General features: G+C 38.8%; 1 protein-coding gene across 2 annotated transcripts; it reads right to left on the bottom strand.

Moving 5' to 3' along the window:
- Nucleotides 1–603: 603 nt before the first annotated feature.
- Nucleotides 604–3,214, bottom strand: LOC140982044 (outer envelope pore protein 16, chloroplastic). 2 transcript variants are annotated; one of them, XM_073448463.1, is made up of 6 exons: nucleotides 2,979–3,213; nucleotides 2,807–2,861; nucleotides 1,317–1,348; nucleotides 1,160–1,193; nucleotides 1,010–1,077; nucleotides 604–875 (listed from the first exon to the last, which is right to left on the bottom strand). In XM_073448463.1, exons 1-6 carry the CDS (start codon nucleotides 3,087–3,089, stop codon nucleotides 735–737), a joined length of 441 nt encoding a protein of 146 aa, XP_073304564.1. In that variant the 5' UTR covers nucleotides 3,090–3,213; the 3' UTR covers nucleotides 604–734. The 2 variants fall into 2 exon arrangements, with proteins under 2 accessions (XP_073304564.1, XP_073304561.1); XM_073448460.1 differs by having other exon boundaries at nucleotides 1,160–1,348; nucleotides 2,979–3,214.
- Nucleotides 3,215–15,363: the final 12,149 nt, after the last annotated feature.

Raw genomic sequence — 15,363 nt, 5'->3', positions numbered from 1 at the left:
TTATCCTCTCGATGAATGATAACCACTTGGAAAGTCCGAGGGAGGGTTGTTCGGTATAATCATCATATGACTACCCATCTGTATGTTTGGACATCTCTATGCCCTTACCAAGAAACGCAGTACACAACATCACAGATGCTAGTCTCGAGCTCAAGCGACCTTAATCCATGTTTTAAGCGGCTGAATCGACTAGGAGCGAATTTAGATCATACAGTGTTTACAAATGAGTTTCAACATCGAATTACGATTCATTTGTATTAAAGTATAATCAAGGTCTTTATCTATGTTTGAAATCATGGGTATACAGATAAAGAAATAACAAACCATGAAATAATGAATTATATTAAAATAAAGATTGTTCTTTACAACTGAGTCAATAAAATCCCTAGTCAACAGTTGACTTGCAGGGCATCTACTCTAACAATAAATGTCTCCAAAAATCCATGTTATAATTTTACAATTACTCCGTTGAAATCAAATTACCCATTTTAGAACCGTAACTGAAGAGGAATTAATACATATAATCCGGTCATGTCGCTTGAGAAAATCCCAACATTCTACCCAAAATAAAAGAAACAATTAAACTCTTCCACGACAACATAGTAAAGATAAGGAGTTTTCGATGGGAAAAGAATAATTTTCAGAATCAATGTAGCAGTCTTCATTGTACAAGGATTTATTGGAGGAACAAAGGTACAAAGAAACAGACTCACATTCAATGGAAACAACACTTTTCAAGTTAAATAATTGAGGAACTCAGCAGCAGTTGCAACGGCACCTCCAGCTATGGCATCGAACACAATCTTGTCTCTGTTTCTGTTGCTGGCTGCCGACAGGAGTGCCCCAGTCACTGCACCACTAACCAATGCGTTCTTCTACAAAATAAGTCAGCAACAGCGTATGATACATACCATCCGGTAATACGTACCCAGCTCAATACAATTTTAAAAGACTAAAAAATTTAGAATTTAATGATTAGTAATAGGAAGAAATTAAATTCAGAAAGTACCCAGTCTTTGGTTCCACGTATTCTTTCCACTCCATATTCCATCCCAACATAAACTCCAGCTACTGCTCCTGTAGATAGTAAATGTGCAAAATAATTGTTCTCTGAATTTAAGTCTCCAAAAATATGTTTCTCAAATGCAAATATACGTACCCCAAGATGCACCTTCTCTACACATTCTCTTCAGCTGCAGTGACATCAAAACAATTAAACTTGGCATGAAAAAGCTAAAAGGAGTACACTTTAGCATGTCTATGAATGAAAAAGAAATTGCATGAGTGAGAAAAAGTGATGATATAAGATTCTCAACTGAGTATTCCAACTTTTCGGTTGAGATGCTACCTGCACATTGGTAATAAAAAATCAGCAAAGCAGAATTAAACTCAGAAAATACACTCTAATACTTAAAAGAAAATGATTTTAGAGATTTCCACATGATCACATCCATGAGACACTAGATAATTAAATTAACTACAGAAATCTTCACTCTTTCACGATATTTTTGGTTATTAAGATTATTATGAAATTATCACATCCAAATGTTTGATATTACTTATTAGTTCTCGTTTATTGAAGTTTTAACATGCCATGCTATGTTTCTATGTTCTAATATCCGTTTCTGTACAAACTACATATATATAGATAGAAGATCAGTCCTTAATTGGTCTCCCTCTCCACATTTATATATTTAACATTCATCCAACTGTCAATGCATTTTACCGACATCAACAAATGTTCAAGAATCAGTCTCTACCAGTTGCACCCAACAACCTCCTTACATGATTATTAATTCACAACTGAACATAAAGACTATGGAAATGAAGAAGAAACCCAAATAGTTCTATATATTAACACCCTCTATGTCTAGGATGCATGTGATCCACTCAGGATGAGAACTAAGTATCCAAGACTTGTGCACATTGGTTGGGTACACGGAAAACAGAGACCCGAAGTGAATATTCAATGTAAATTTGAAATGTAAAAGCCCAAGTGTGCGTCTGCATGGGTTTCAAACGCGAGATCACTGTTTTCGATCACCATGATACTTAGATTCTAATTTTGATTTACTTTTTGACGAAATTAAGCTACGTGTTTTTAGATCCTTGTTACTTGTATTCTAGTAAAATTATTAATTCCCCCTGTACATTAGACCAAGAGGCTCGTTGGTACGTCCAATATTGGGCTCCACGACAAAATCTGGGTGGTTAAATAACCTCGATAGTCTCACCCACCTAGAAAACTAGAATTCTAGCTTTGGCACTATATATGTTTAACATTGATGTTCTTATTCAGAATTGTCGTAGTTGAAGGTTATAATCTTGTTGTTTTCAATAATTCTATATATGTGAACATTACAAGTTAAATCATGGTACTTTTACCAAATAGTGATGGATGAGTTCATGGACATCGACACCACAGCAACAAATATGAAGTGACAAGTAAGCTTAAGGCTGCTATTCTTCTCACATCGACTCGACGACAACAAAATACGAAGAGATTACTAAGCTTAAGGGCTCAACCGGTAACGAAGTTAGTCGTCTGGTCTATCTAAGTATTGCTACGAGCTAATGTTCACATTATAGGATGGACTAATTAACGTTCATGTACCAACAATTACTGATAAATACGTAACAGCGGTCCCCAACGTCCTGGAACTATAGCCAATCAAATCAAGAATACATCCCTAAATACTCATTTCTGGAAGTAACAATACCCAATAACTTTCTGTTAAAACTAGTTTTCAATCAATATTTGCCAATCGACCAATATCAAAATAAACTGCATTAAGAGAAATAGAACCGTGTCTTATAAGAATGTCATATGTTTCCTCCGCAGCTACTTTGGTTGCGGCCACCTGAATCCCGGATAACAAATACAAATGCTTGCATCACACAACATAATAATAATATATCATAACAAAGAACATGGGATGGGAGTACTGAAAGAAAAGGAGGTAATTGTTTCTTCTTACAGCGCCGATCTTCAAGAAACCATCGACAGCGAGGTTTAGAACTGGGTTTCCCATATCCACCATGACGTCCACTTTCGCCGAAGAAAATGATCCCGAAATCCCGTTAGACATTCTCCTTTAGTATCACCTTCTGGGTTCTTCACTTCGTATTTTAATCCGACCCAAAGTTTGGCCTTTTCTGTAAAGAATACGCCGCGTGTGTTCGCTTATCTTCTCTTTTTGCCGACACGTGGTGTACGGTTTTAGGCATTCACGGATTCCACTTTGCCCATATCTCTTATCCAATCAACTTCTTCTTCGGGAATAAATCACTACTGTTTAGTTTTCTATTCCACGTTCTGCTATTGTAATATAATTTTCTATTTGTTAAATATGATTTTTATTTTATTTTACCCGCAACAAAATAATTTTTGTGTCATAAATCCGATATTGCAGGATCTTCATTCGAGTCTTGCAAATATATAAAAACATATATCATTATCCCATAATAGCTCCAATGAAATCTGACTCGACTTTGGATTAATTTAAACTACAAGAATGGTGGATAGGTCCAGCAGTCATGTGTGGGTTTTGGTTGCTAAATATTTTTTGTTCAACTCCATTTTTTTATACTCATTATGTATTTTTAACTGTTATTAGAGCCAAGGTAGGTTACAAGGGACCACAATATGGGTTTGGCATACAGTTGGGGTTCATCTTTCGTGAATAGGCTTAGCCCAGTTGTCGTATTCTACAAGATGTGACAACGCACAGTTTTCTAAAATGATAGGCATACAAAAATCAGACCGGACATTTATATAGATCCCACCTTGTATTTTTTTTTTTTTGACAAGCAAAATGTATCTATTGTATTAAGAAAACAATGTTCACAGATACAAATTAACCAACCAATATAGAAATTTCCCATTCACCCAACAAAAAAGTGAGGGGAAGAAATAACAAATTAAGCTAGAGAATGAGCTATGACATTAGCAGAACGTCTCATGTGTTGTAAACTCGGTATCCACGACTCCCTTATCAGGTTCTTAATCTCTTGTGCACAAGAGCCAATATATCCAAGGTCTGAAGATGGATCCATGACTGCTTGCACGGTCATCTGTGAGTCTGAGTAAATATGAGTGCAGACCAATCCCCTCTGGCATACTATCTTTATTCCTTCCTGAATAGCCAACAGTTCCGCATGGAGCACCGATATTGGTGGCTCGATTCTCTTTCCAAAAGCTAGAAGCATATTTCCGTCTCGATTTCGAACTACCCCAGCAACCCCATAGATATTGAGTTTCTCATTAACAGCCGCATCCATATCAAGCCGCAGGTGCTGAGTGGGTGGAGGAGTCAAAACCTTTGTTATCTCAGCCGCTGGTTCAGGTATGTTAGTCTGAGACGCATTCCTAAGGGCCCAGAATTCTTCGATATAGTTGTCATTCCATTGAGTCGGTAGCGCTGGTTTTGCATCATCAGTGTTATGGGTAACACGAAGTCTGCCACACCAAACACTCCAAGTTCGACAAGCAAACCTCTCAAAGTCACTTTGCTTAGTTGGCTCATCATCCAATTACATATCTCCATCGTGTCCCAACCACGGACTTGATTTAAGAGCTGTTTATGAATCTGTCCCTTCAAGTATCCTTTGACCTCAAGGCAATATAATAGTGCATGAGCCGTTGTATCTCCCCCAAACCTGCATAGCAGACATACATTCAGTACTGGGACATGATGCTTTATCAGATTGCTTCCTGTTGGAATTAAATCCAGGGTTACCCTCCACCAAAAGATCTTAATTTTTGGTGGGAGCGTGAGTGACTAGAGGAACCTCCACCACTTCATCATTGGTAATATCGTTTGATTTTCTGGCATATCGTAAAGCCCAATTCCTGCCCTGTATCCCTCTTTCACTGAATATCTTCCCTTTCTATCATATTTCCAGTAACTAGAATCAGCTCTCGATGTTTGCGGGAGGGGGATACGGTGGATTTCATCCCCAATATATGGTAGAACTGATCCTCTTATAGCCTCTTCATCCCATTTTCCATCCTTAATAAGAGCACCTACCTTGAGCTCATTTAAATTCGGAGAACCATGGTTGGTAAGAAAGTTACGAAACTTTGGCACCCATTTATCACGGAAGATACGGATTGAATATCCATTCCCTACTCGCCAATATATTCCTTCCTACAATAGTGTTCTGCTCCATAGGAGGGATCGCCATACAAACGATGGGTTACTACCAAAGGGAGCATGCATAATGTATCCATGTTTAAAGTAGCGGGCTTTGAGGACTTTGCCAACAAGCGAATCAGGTTTCCTTAGAATTCTCCAGATCTGTTTGGCAAGGAGAGCTTTATTAAATATCTCAAGTTTATGAAAACCCATTCCTTGGCACATTCTCGTTCAATACTATTGCATACAGATTGGGGGATTCGGAAACATAACAGCGTATGTGGGCATGGCCTGAAGTACTGACTTAATCAAAATCTCCTTTCCTCCTACCGAAAACAATTTGTTGCCCCAGCTAGAGATTCTCTTGGCCACTCTTTCGAGAAGATATGTAAATTGGACTCTTTTAATCTGGGCTGAGAAAGTTTGCAAACCCAAATAGATTTCATGTCCTTGTACTACTGGAATAGATAACTTTGATTTAATGAAGGCTATCACATCTGGCTTTGTGTTCGGACTAAAAGAGAGGCTTGATTTTTCAAAGTTGATTAGCTATCCCGATGCCTTGGCGTACTAATCCAAGCAGAGATTAATTTGTACGCAATCTCCTTTGGTTGCCCTAAAGAAAACCAGGCTATCATCCGCAAATAACAAGTGTGAAAGGTTTGGGCATGAGTTTGCAATCTTGATTCCTCTGAATCGGTTTCTCTCCTAAAATGATGACAACATCGATGAGAGGCCCTGCGCACATAGCAAAAATAAGAATGGGGAGAAAAGATTGCCTTGCCTAATGCCTCTTTTAGGAACTAACTGCCCGAAAGTCTTCTGATTTATACGAAATGAATATGAGACTGGGTTGATACATCTCAAGATCTTTTTTGTCCAGAGTGGAGCAAATCCCAATCTGTTCATCATCTCCTCCAGGAATCGCCATTCCACTCTACCGTAGGCCTTGCTCATATCAAGTTTCAACGCCGCAAACCATGTTTCCCAACTTTTCTATTGCGCATCCAGTGGATAGCCTCAAAACCCAGGATTATGTTATCAGAAATCAATCATCCCGGTACGAAAGCACTTTGATAGTCATCGATTATATCATCTATGATAGGCCTTAGCCGATTTGTCAAAGCTCGAGACACAATCTTATAGCAGACATTATAGAGACTAATAGGTCTAAATTCTTTCATGAGGAGACGATTTACAACTTTGGGAATAAGAGTGACCACTGTCTGGTTCCAACTATCCAGGGAGGCTTCTTCATTAAGGACTGCAAGAGTAGCCGCAGTGATATCCCGACCCACAATGTGCCAAAATATTTGAAAGAACAATGCTTACATACCATCCGGTCCAGGTGATTTATCCGGGTGCATGTCAAATAGGGCTTCCTTCACCTCACGATCCGTAAACAGGGCACATAGCATTAGATTCATCTGTTCAGTAACCCTGGCTTGCACACATTCCAAGATAGGAGAAATTTCTTCTGGGGAGGGGCCAGTAGAGTTGAAAAGGTTTGTGAAATAATCAATAATAATTTCAGTCATACTTTGAGGTTCCAAGCAGAGATCCCCATGTGCCGTGATCAGTCCCCGGATTGTGTTTACATTTCTCCTTGAGGATGCATGTACGTGGAAGAACTTTGAATTTCTATGCCCCCCTTGAATCCAATCAGTTCTGCTTCTTTGCCGCCAGTATTCTTCATCTTGTGTGGTCAGCTGCTCAAGTTCGTCTCAAATTGGTTTACTTGAAGCGTGGAATGAGGCCAGTTTGCTTGGCTCTTAGGTGCATTGATCTTGGCTCTCATCTCCTTAATCCGTCGTGGCAAAGACCGAAGCTTGTGCCCAGCCCAATTTTGAAGTGTTTGTAAGCAATTGGAAATTCGGTCATGGAGGAGCAACGAATCATCAAAAGGCCTCAACCCTTGAGCAACTACGTCATTGCATTCTCTTTCCTGGAGCCAACCTACTTCAAAACGAGGAGTAAACGCGTGCTTTAGCAAGGATCCCGCTTTTTTAGAGTTTTGATCTCCCAAACAAATATAGATTGGCCTATGATCCCAATGGAAAAATTTCAAAGCCTGGACATAAGCTGTTGGATACAGTAAATCTCCACTTTTTATTTCCCTCATTCACTGTGCAATCATTATGGCTTGCGGAGAAAGATGTAATTGAGACAGATAAGGATTCCATCCTCAGAAGGCACAACCCCCCACTTCGTCCTATGCAATCCACCGTGAAACAACCCGTGAATCCGAGTAACATTTTCCATTGCATTCTAACTATGTTTCTCCTCCTTGTTTCACTAAGGAATAGCAGAGTGGGCTTCTTTTTGGTTGCCAATCGCTTGAGTTCACGGAATGGCCGTTGATTCCCAAGCCCCCGAGCATTCCAAACGACACAACTCATATCTGTCGGCGGGGTTGCGTAGCAACCACCGCCGTTAAATTTGTGTCAACCAACTTATTTTCTTAGGAGATGCAAAATCAGTGTTGTTCTCTCCATCTCCCGTCATCTTATGCCCTGCCATTTTCGGATCACCAGGCGAAACCATTCTTCCCTTGACAGGGCTACCTCAGGACCTTGTCTTCCAATTTTTTGAGGTGCTTTTTGGTATAAGAGAACTTTCCTCCTTCCCTTGCAGCCTTATGGCCTCTGGACTGAGAGTTACCAAAGAAGCTGGGCTGGGTAAATTCGTCACAGTTGTTTGAGCATCTTTAGTTAACTCAATCAGAGATGCCTGCCGCGTTGGATGATTAATGGTGTTGGGATATAGTGTCCCAAGAGAATTCGGCAGGAGATCCTGGGATCTCGATACACTACCTTCCAGGGCAGTATAAGAACAATTTTCCCCTAGTGCCTTGTCCACTGGCAGCTTCAGGTTTACCACCCCTCATTGCTGCAGGTGTTTATTTGTCTATCCCTATTTTCCTTATCCGGTTTACCAGTATGAGGGGCTCTGTCTGAATAATTCTTAGTATTTTGAGATAGTTGAGATTTAATTCTATTCCTTCCATTCAATTGCACCGCTCGTAACCATGGCCCAAATTCAAGTTTCCCTGTAAGCACTGGAACCCTATCACATTCTTGAAAATGATGTCCAATACAGCCACATGCGTAGCAGAAATCGGGTAACCTCTCCTACGCAAGTATGATTATCAAATCATCCTTTTTTACCACCCATACCAATCTGGATAAATCGTTTTACAGGCTGTGTAATGTCAATACGCACGTGAATCCTTTAAACCTCCCCATGAAATTCCCATTCTTCCCACTATCCAGTTCTTCGATAGATCCAATCTGAGATCCAAGTTTTTCAATGAAATTACGATGCATGACCGCTGGTGGTAGATTATGGCATTGAACCCATATCGAAATTTCATTAAATCTCGTCGTTTGTGGTTTCTACATATCGTGGATTTCTTTGAATATCACCAGGTCTCGGAAGAAATTCTAGGGACCATTCCATAAGGCCCGACGTTAGTCCATGATGGACGAGAACTCTAACGTGAAAAAATTATCCCCCAAAGGATGAGTCTTGATGGTTTGAGATGCTTGTAATATGCGACCAATTTGTTGCCTAAATGTTTCCTTGTTAACCGCTTTAGATGAGATTACCTTGACGGCCAAGCAGTTGGCAATATGTGTTTGGCTGCTTCGCACATCTTCTTCTTCCAAGATGATTGAAGGTTCATCATCGTTAAATATTTGAATTTCCTCTACCAGCCTGGCTATATCATCTAATTCCATGGTTTCTTCGATTGTGCCTATCGTCTAGATCACCGAAAGATGCGATGAAACAGACGAGAAAACCCTACACGCCATAGGAGCTTCTTACTTCGTGCTGCGTTTTTAACTTGATCCCACCTTGCGTTGTGTGTATGTTTAGATTGGAAAATTATTAAAAAAATTAATAATTTCTGATTTTTAATAATTTTTTAAGATTGTTTTTGCGTAAATTTATTTTTGTTCATGTAGAAAAAAGTGGATGGGCTAAAAAAAATAGAGATATTTTAGAGATTTTAAAAAATATATCAAATTACTAATTTATCCCTATTATGTTTCAAATAATTTTTTTTATTTTTTCATTATTATTATTTTTAAATTGAATTTGGACACATATCTTATTAGTAAAATAAGGAGACTACATAAAAAATGAGAGTTGAAACTCAAATTTAATAATTTGAAAAATAAATCACTTTAAATAGCGAGTAAATCAACTAAATTTTTTTAAAAAAAATTCTTTGTAGAATATTAATTAATTTATCTTTAAAAAATTGATTTTTTTGTTTTAAAAAATTATTTATTTATATAAATATGTGTTGGTTTAGTTTTTGGAAAAAAAATTTATATGTGTATTAATCGACTTGTTTTTTTATTTTATTATTACTAGTAATATGTGTTGGATCAAGAATTTGGTACGTTTTGATGGTTAACAAATAATACTGTAGCAAAACTAACTTAAGAGAAACCGATACAATTAAACAAACTGATCCTAACAATGTACGAACTATCAGAAAAACGTTGTTAAGGAGTAAACAGCCAACAAACATTTTTTATTAAACGGGTCTATTTTTAAGAGTATAAATAGAAGAGAAGTTGACTTCAAAAAAAGATCAATCATTCCCTGATAAGTCCAAGTACTCAAGTCCTTGATATACCTGAGCAAATCTGAATAAGTTCATCACATCCTAAAAGTATTCCATCTGATCATTTAAGGATCAATTCATGCTAAGTTAGTATCATTTGTATTACTTGTGTATAGCAGTTTGTGGACTGTCTATCAATCAATTTGAGATACTAGGAGTTTCAGTTTGCCAGTGTTTAAAACCAAACTGAATTGGAATCTTGCAAACTACTTGTATCATCCAAAGTCTTCTAGTGAAAACCTTCCTAAAGGAAGAAGGAGTGACGTAGGTGTAGTGACAAAAAATCAGTACACGTAAACCTCATGCATACTTGTTAATTTATTTAATTATCGATTTAGGTGGGGCATGCTATTTGTTTAAATAATTTTAAATTTATATATGTTTATTTTTATTCAATTTAAAATGTTATCTCGATTTTTAAATTTCCAGGCGAATATTTGATGTCGGACCGGGAAAAGAGACTGGAGACGATTGAGTTGCTAAAATTTAATGTTATATTGTGGGGACCCGGGCTCTAATTCAAATATCTTTGGGATTAAGTGGATCTTTGCTAGAAAATGTGGGTCAAAATTTTGCTTTTAACAATTATAAACAAGTGTATATAAATCATACATATTGCTATCATATTATTTAACTCACAGTATCATTTACTTGTTCAACTACAAGTATCCTACTAGTGTCTTAAATTTAAATACATGTCTAGTAATAAACCACTAGTTCTTCTTCTCCGCCCGAAATCTCCGCGCTATCTCGATCTCTCATCTTTGTCTCGACCTTGATCATGTCCCACCTGTTGTTATGCACACATACAGACACAACAACAGCCGGAAACTCCGGTGAGAACAAATCCCAGTATAAAACATGTATACATGCATATCATGCAATTAAATACAAAATCATAACACTTGAATCACTAATTATGACACATTGGTGAATACAGATAAAACTCTTCAACTCTTATTCTTTGACTCGACTCATATCTAAATCTAGGGATCCCGGTGTGAATAAGACGTAACAAATCTCTCACCTACTCTCCCAATCGTGGTGGCGGTATGTCTTATTCCTAGACTTCGGTCATGTCTGTATCGAATCTCTACAATCGGAGTCGATCTTCTCCTATGCTTCAATACCACCGAACATCTAGAAAGTTTGGCAAATCTGCCAATGACTCTCCTATCTCAATGCGTGTAAATAAATCAAGATAAAACACAAGCATAGCAAGGTATAGAAATCTAGTATGTGATTTTGGGAAACTCGAATCAAATCTAACTCGAGTTGTATCTTCCCGAATCAACATGAATTATACCTTTCTTGTCGTAGTCTCGGTTGAATAAGTCGAAGTCTTAAAATCTCGATATCCAATCTGTCAATACCAATATGAAAAGACACATATACAATGTACCATATCAACCTCTAACTCAAAGGAGTACACATACGGATCAATATTCAATCTCGGTACATTTCGACGACATAACGGCGTAATCTCGCGATACCGGTCAACTCAAACATCAATAATCAATAACCATAATTCATCCTCATCAACCAATATCATAAACAAGTCACAAAATCTGTATAATACCAACCACAAATATGCTGAAATGCATAACAATTTCATACGATCTCATTTCTTCGATCCGGTTTCAATTCTACGTATCTAAACATATCAAGAACATAACATATAGCTCAAAATCTAATTTCCCCAACATTATATTTCCAAACCAAGCAAGAACATAATAATACTTACATCCTTCGATAGCTAGTAATGAGAAGAACAAGAATCTACACTTGGATTGAAAATCGGATGGTTAGATATTGCACAATCAAGTTTCTCATGTACTTTGGAGTTGAGGATGTTTTTTTCAGAGATTTTCGTTCTTCAGCTGAGAAATGATAGAGGAATTGAGAGGTGTACCCATATCAATGCATGGCAAGGACACATGGCTTATTCTTTGGTCTGCACGTCTCGCGCATGTGCGCGACCTCCCTCTGCGCATATGCGCGAGACATTCTGTCTCGGTGCATGGCAAGTCAAGCCGCGCATATGCGCGAGACCTTCATCTCGGCACATTTTAAAATCGACTGCCCTGCACATATGCGCGCCTTATCTCTCGCATATGCGCGCCCACCAGCCGCGCATATGCGCGAGTTCGTCCCCGAAATCTCAGGCAATCAATCAAAGCTTATAAAGGAAGCAATGACGTGCTCTGTATATAATCAGTTCAATCAATCAAATACTCATATCAGATTAACCGTATAAAATCTCGGGCATTACATTTCTCCCCCTCTAAGATATGATTTCGTCCCCGAAATCTCAGGCAATCAATCAAAGCTTATAAAGGAAGCAATATACTCCAAAAGCTAAATAAATACTTATGTCATGAAAATAACTCGGGATATTTCTGTCTCATCTCTAATTCTATCTCCCAGGTCGCTTCTTCAGTGCCATGACGACTCCATTGGACTTTCACCAGCGGAATAATCTTCGTTCTGAGCTGTTTGTCTTTCTAATCAAGAATCTGAATTGGCTGTTCAATATAACTCAAAGTGTCGTCAAGCTCGGCTTCATTAGGCTAAATGACATGAGAAGCATCAGGCATATATTTACGCAGAATCGATACATGGAAGACATCATATATCCCAGACAGAGAAGGAGGAAGAGCAAGTCGATATGCACGATCGCCAATCTTTTCAAGAATTTCGTACGGACCGATGTATCTAGGAGACAATTTACCGTGTTTACCAAATCTGACAACACCTCTGTAAGGAGAGATTTTCAGGAATACTCTGTCTCCCTGTTCAAACACTAACGGTCGACGACGTACATTCTTATATTTGGCTTGTCTATCCTGAGCTGTCTTCATTCTTTTCTGGATCAGTATTACCTTATCAGTCATCTCTCGGATCATATCAGGCCCAAGCTATTGTACTTCTGAGATGTCATCCCAATACAGCGGAGATATGCACTTCTTTCCGTATAAAGCCTCAAACGGTGCCATCTCGATGCTCGTTTGATAGCTGTTGTTGTACGAGAATTCACAAAGAGGGAGTGAATCTTGCCAACTAATGCCAAAATCTAGCACTACAGCTCTTAGCATATCCTCTAAGGTCTGGATAGTCCTTTCTGATTGTCCGTCTATCTGGGGATGGTAAGCAGTACTCAGGTGCAATGTTGTACCTAAAGTCGGCTGCAGACTGTGCCAAAAGTGTGAAGTGAATCGTGGATCACGATCTGATACGATCGATTTCGGCACACCATGCAATCTGACTATCTCTCTGACATATATCTCTGCCATCTGATCATATCGATACGTCATTCTATATGGAATAAAACATGTTGATTTGGTCAATCTGTCTATCACAACCCAAATTGCATCACAACCCCGGGATGATCGTGGTAACTTCTTAACAAAGTCCATGGAAATGTGATCCCATTTTCATTCAGGAATAGATAAACTCTGAAGTAAACCTCCGGGCTTCTTCCTCTCGGCCTTCACCTGTTGGCAATTCAAACATTTCGACACAAATTCTGCAATGTCTGATTTCATCTTTTTCCACCAAAACTGTGTTTTTAGATCGTTGTACATCTTTCTGCCACCAGGATGAATACTGAACCGACTACAGTGCGCTTCTGATAGAATCTGTTGTTTCAAATCTGAAACATCTGGCACCACAAGACTGTTATTTACATATAGAACATGATCATGTACCTGATACTCTGAGTGATGTCCCGATCTGACTATCTGAATCGACTTCTGAACATTCTGATCATTTTTCTGTGCTTCTTTAATGCGAACAATCAGATCTGGTTCCATTTGAATCGCATCAAGTCGCAATGGTCTACAATCTGTATCAAATACTAATCCAGACAAACAGAAATTTTCAATCAAATTAGAAACACCTATCGTCGATAAGGATAAAGCACATACTTTTCGACTCAAGGCATCTGCTGCTGCATTTGATTTTCTTGGATAATACTTGATCTCGCAATCAAAGTCTTTCAGCAAATCAAGCCATCTTCGTTGTCTCATGTTCAATTCTGACTGAGAAAACAGATACTTCAGGCTTTTGTGATCAAAATAGATTTCAAACTTCTCGCCGTAGAGATAGTGTCGCCATATCTTGAGTGCAAATACAATGGCCGCCAATTCAAGATCATGAATGGGGCACCGAGTCTCGTGTGGCTTCAACTGTCTCGAAGCATATGCAATCACATGTCCTCGCTGCATAAGAATATATCTTAACCCTTTGTGAGATGCATCACAATATACAACGAAATCACCCGTACCTGAAGGTATCGTCAATACTGGAGCACTGGTCAATCGTCTCTTCAATTCCAAGAAGCTAGACTCACAAGCTTCAGACCACACAAATGGCGCATTCTTTTGTGTCAACTGGTAATCGGCTTCGCGATACTGGAGAAATCTTTGATGAATCGTCGATAGTACCCTGCTAGACCCATGAAACTGCGTATCTCTGGCACAGAAGTCGGTCTAGGCCAACTGATTACAGCTTCAACTTTACTTGGATCAACAGAAATACTGTCTACAGATATGATATGCCCCAAAAAGACAACCTGTCTCAACCAAAACTCGCATTTTGACAGTTTAACATATAATTTCTCATTTATCAGCTTCTGCAACACAATTCTTAAGTGTTCGGCATGCTCAAACATACTCTTGGAATATACCAAAATATCCTCGATAAAAACAATTACAAATTCATCCAGATATTTCTGAAAGACATGATTCATCAGTACAATAAACACCGCTGGAGCATTTGTTAAACCGAAAGGCATGACAATAAATTCATAATGTCCGTACCTGGTTCGGAATGCTGTCTTCGGTATATCAACATCTCGGACTCTCAGCTGATGATATCCAGATCTCAGATCGATCTTGGAATAGACAGAGGATCCCTACAACTGATCAAATAAGTCGTCAATACGAGGCAATGGGTATTTGTTCTTTATTGTTGCCTTGTTCAGTTGCCGGTAATCAATACACAATCTCATCGAACCGTCTTTCTTTCGCACAAACAGCACTGGAGCGCCCAAGGAGAAACACTTGGTCTGATATATCCCTTGTCTAGAAGATCTTCTAGTTGTGTTTTCAGTTCTTTCAGTTCAATAGGTGTCATTCTGTACGGAGCTCGGGATATAAGAACAGTACCTGGAATGAGATCGATGCTAAAATCTACCTCTCGAGCTGGAGGTAACCCTGGAATCTCGTCGGGGAATACATCGGCAAATTCATGTACCACTGGCATATCTGCCAATGACGGGCTCGATTTCAGTAGATCTACTGAATAGACAAGGAACCCTTCTGCTCCTCTCTGTAACAATCATGTCATCGTCAACACAGATACTAAGGGAATCCGAGATCTGGAACCCTTGCCGTAGAATTTCCATTCGTCAGCCATCTCTGGTCTGAACCTGACAATCTTCTGGAAACAATCTACAGTGGCTCGGAACTTTGTTAACATATCAATACCGACAATACAATCAAAATCAGATAGCCCAAGCACAACACAGTCTAACTCAATCTCGTGACCCTCGGACTGTATCATACACTGTCTAACTGAAGTCAC

The sequence above is a fragment of the Primulina huaijiensis genome, chromosome 1, assembly GCF_012295235.1.
Source record: "Primulina huaijiensis isolate GDHJ02 chromosome 1, ASM1229523v2, whole genome shotgun sequence".
NCBI classification, from domain to species: domain Eukaryota; kingdom Viridiplantae; phylum Streptophyta; class Magnoliopsida; order Lamiales; family Gesneriaceae; genus Primulina; species Primulina huaijiensis.
The sequence above is the reverse complement of the archived record's forward strand: the minus strand, read 5'-3'. Positions and strand labels throughout refer to the sequence as shown.

Bases quoted from the DNA above. Each gene is read 5' to 3' on its own strand.
- LOC140982044 (XM_073448460.1), bottom strand. From the start codon at position 3,089: ATGTCTAACGGGATTTCGGGATCATTTTCTTCGGCGAAAGTGGACGTC. The intron at 1,078-1,159 runs GTACGTATATTT...TACTATCTACAG, and splicing joins TAGAGAAGGTGCATCTTGGG to GAGCAGTAGCTGGAGTTTAT. The intron at 876-1,009 runs GTACTTTCTGAA...CTTATTTTGTAG, and splicing joins TACGTGGAACCAAAGACTGG to AAGAACGCATTGGTTAGTGG.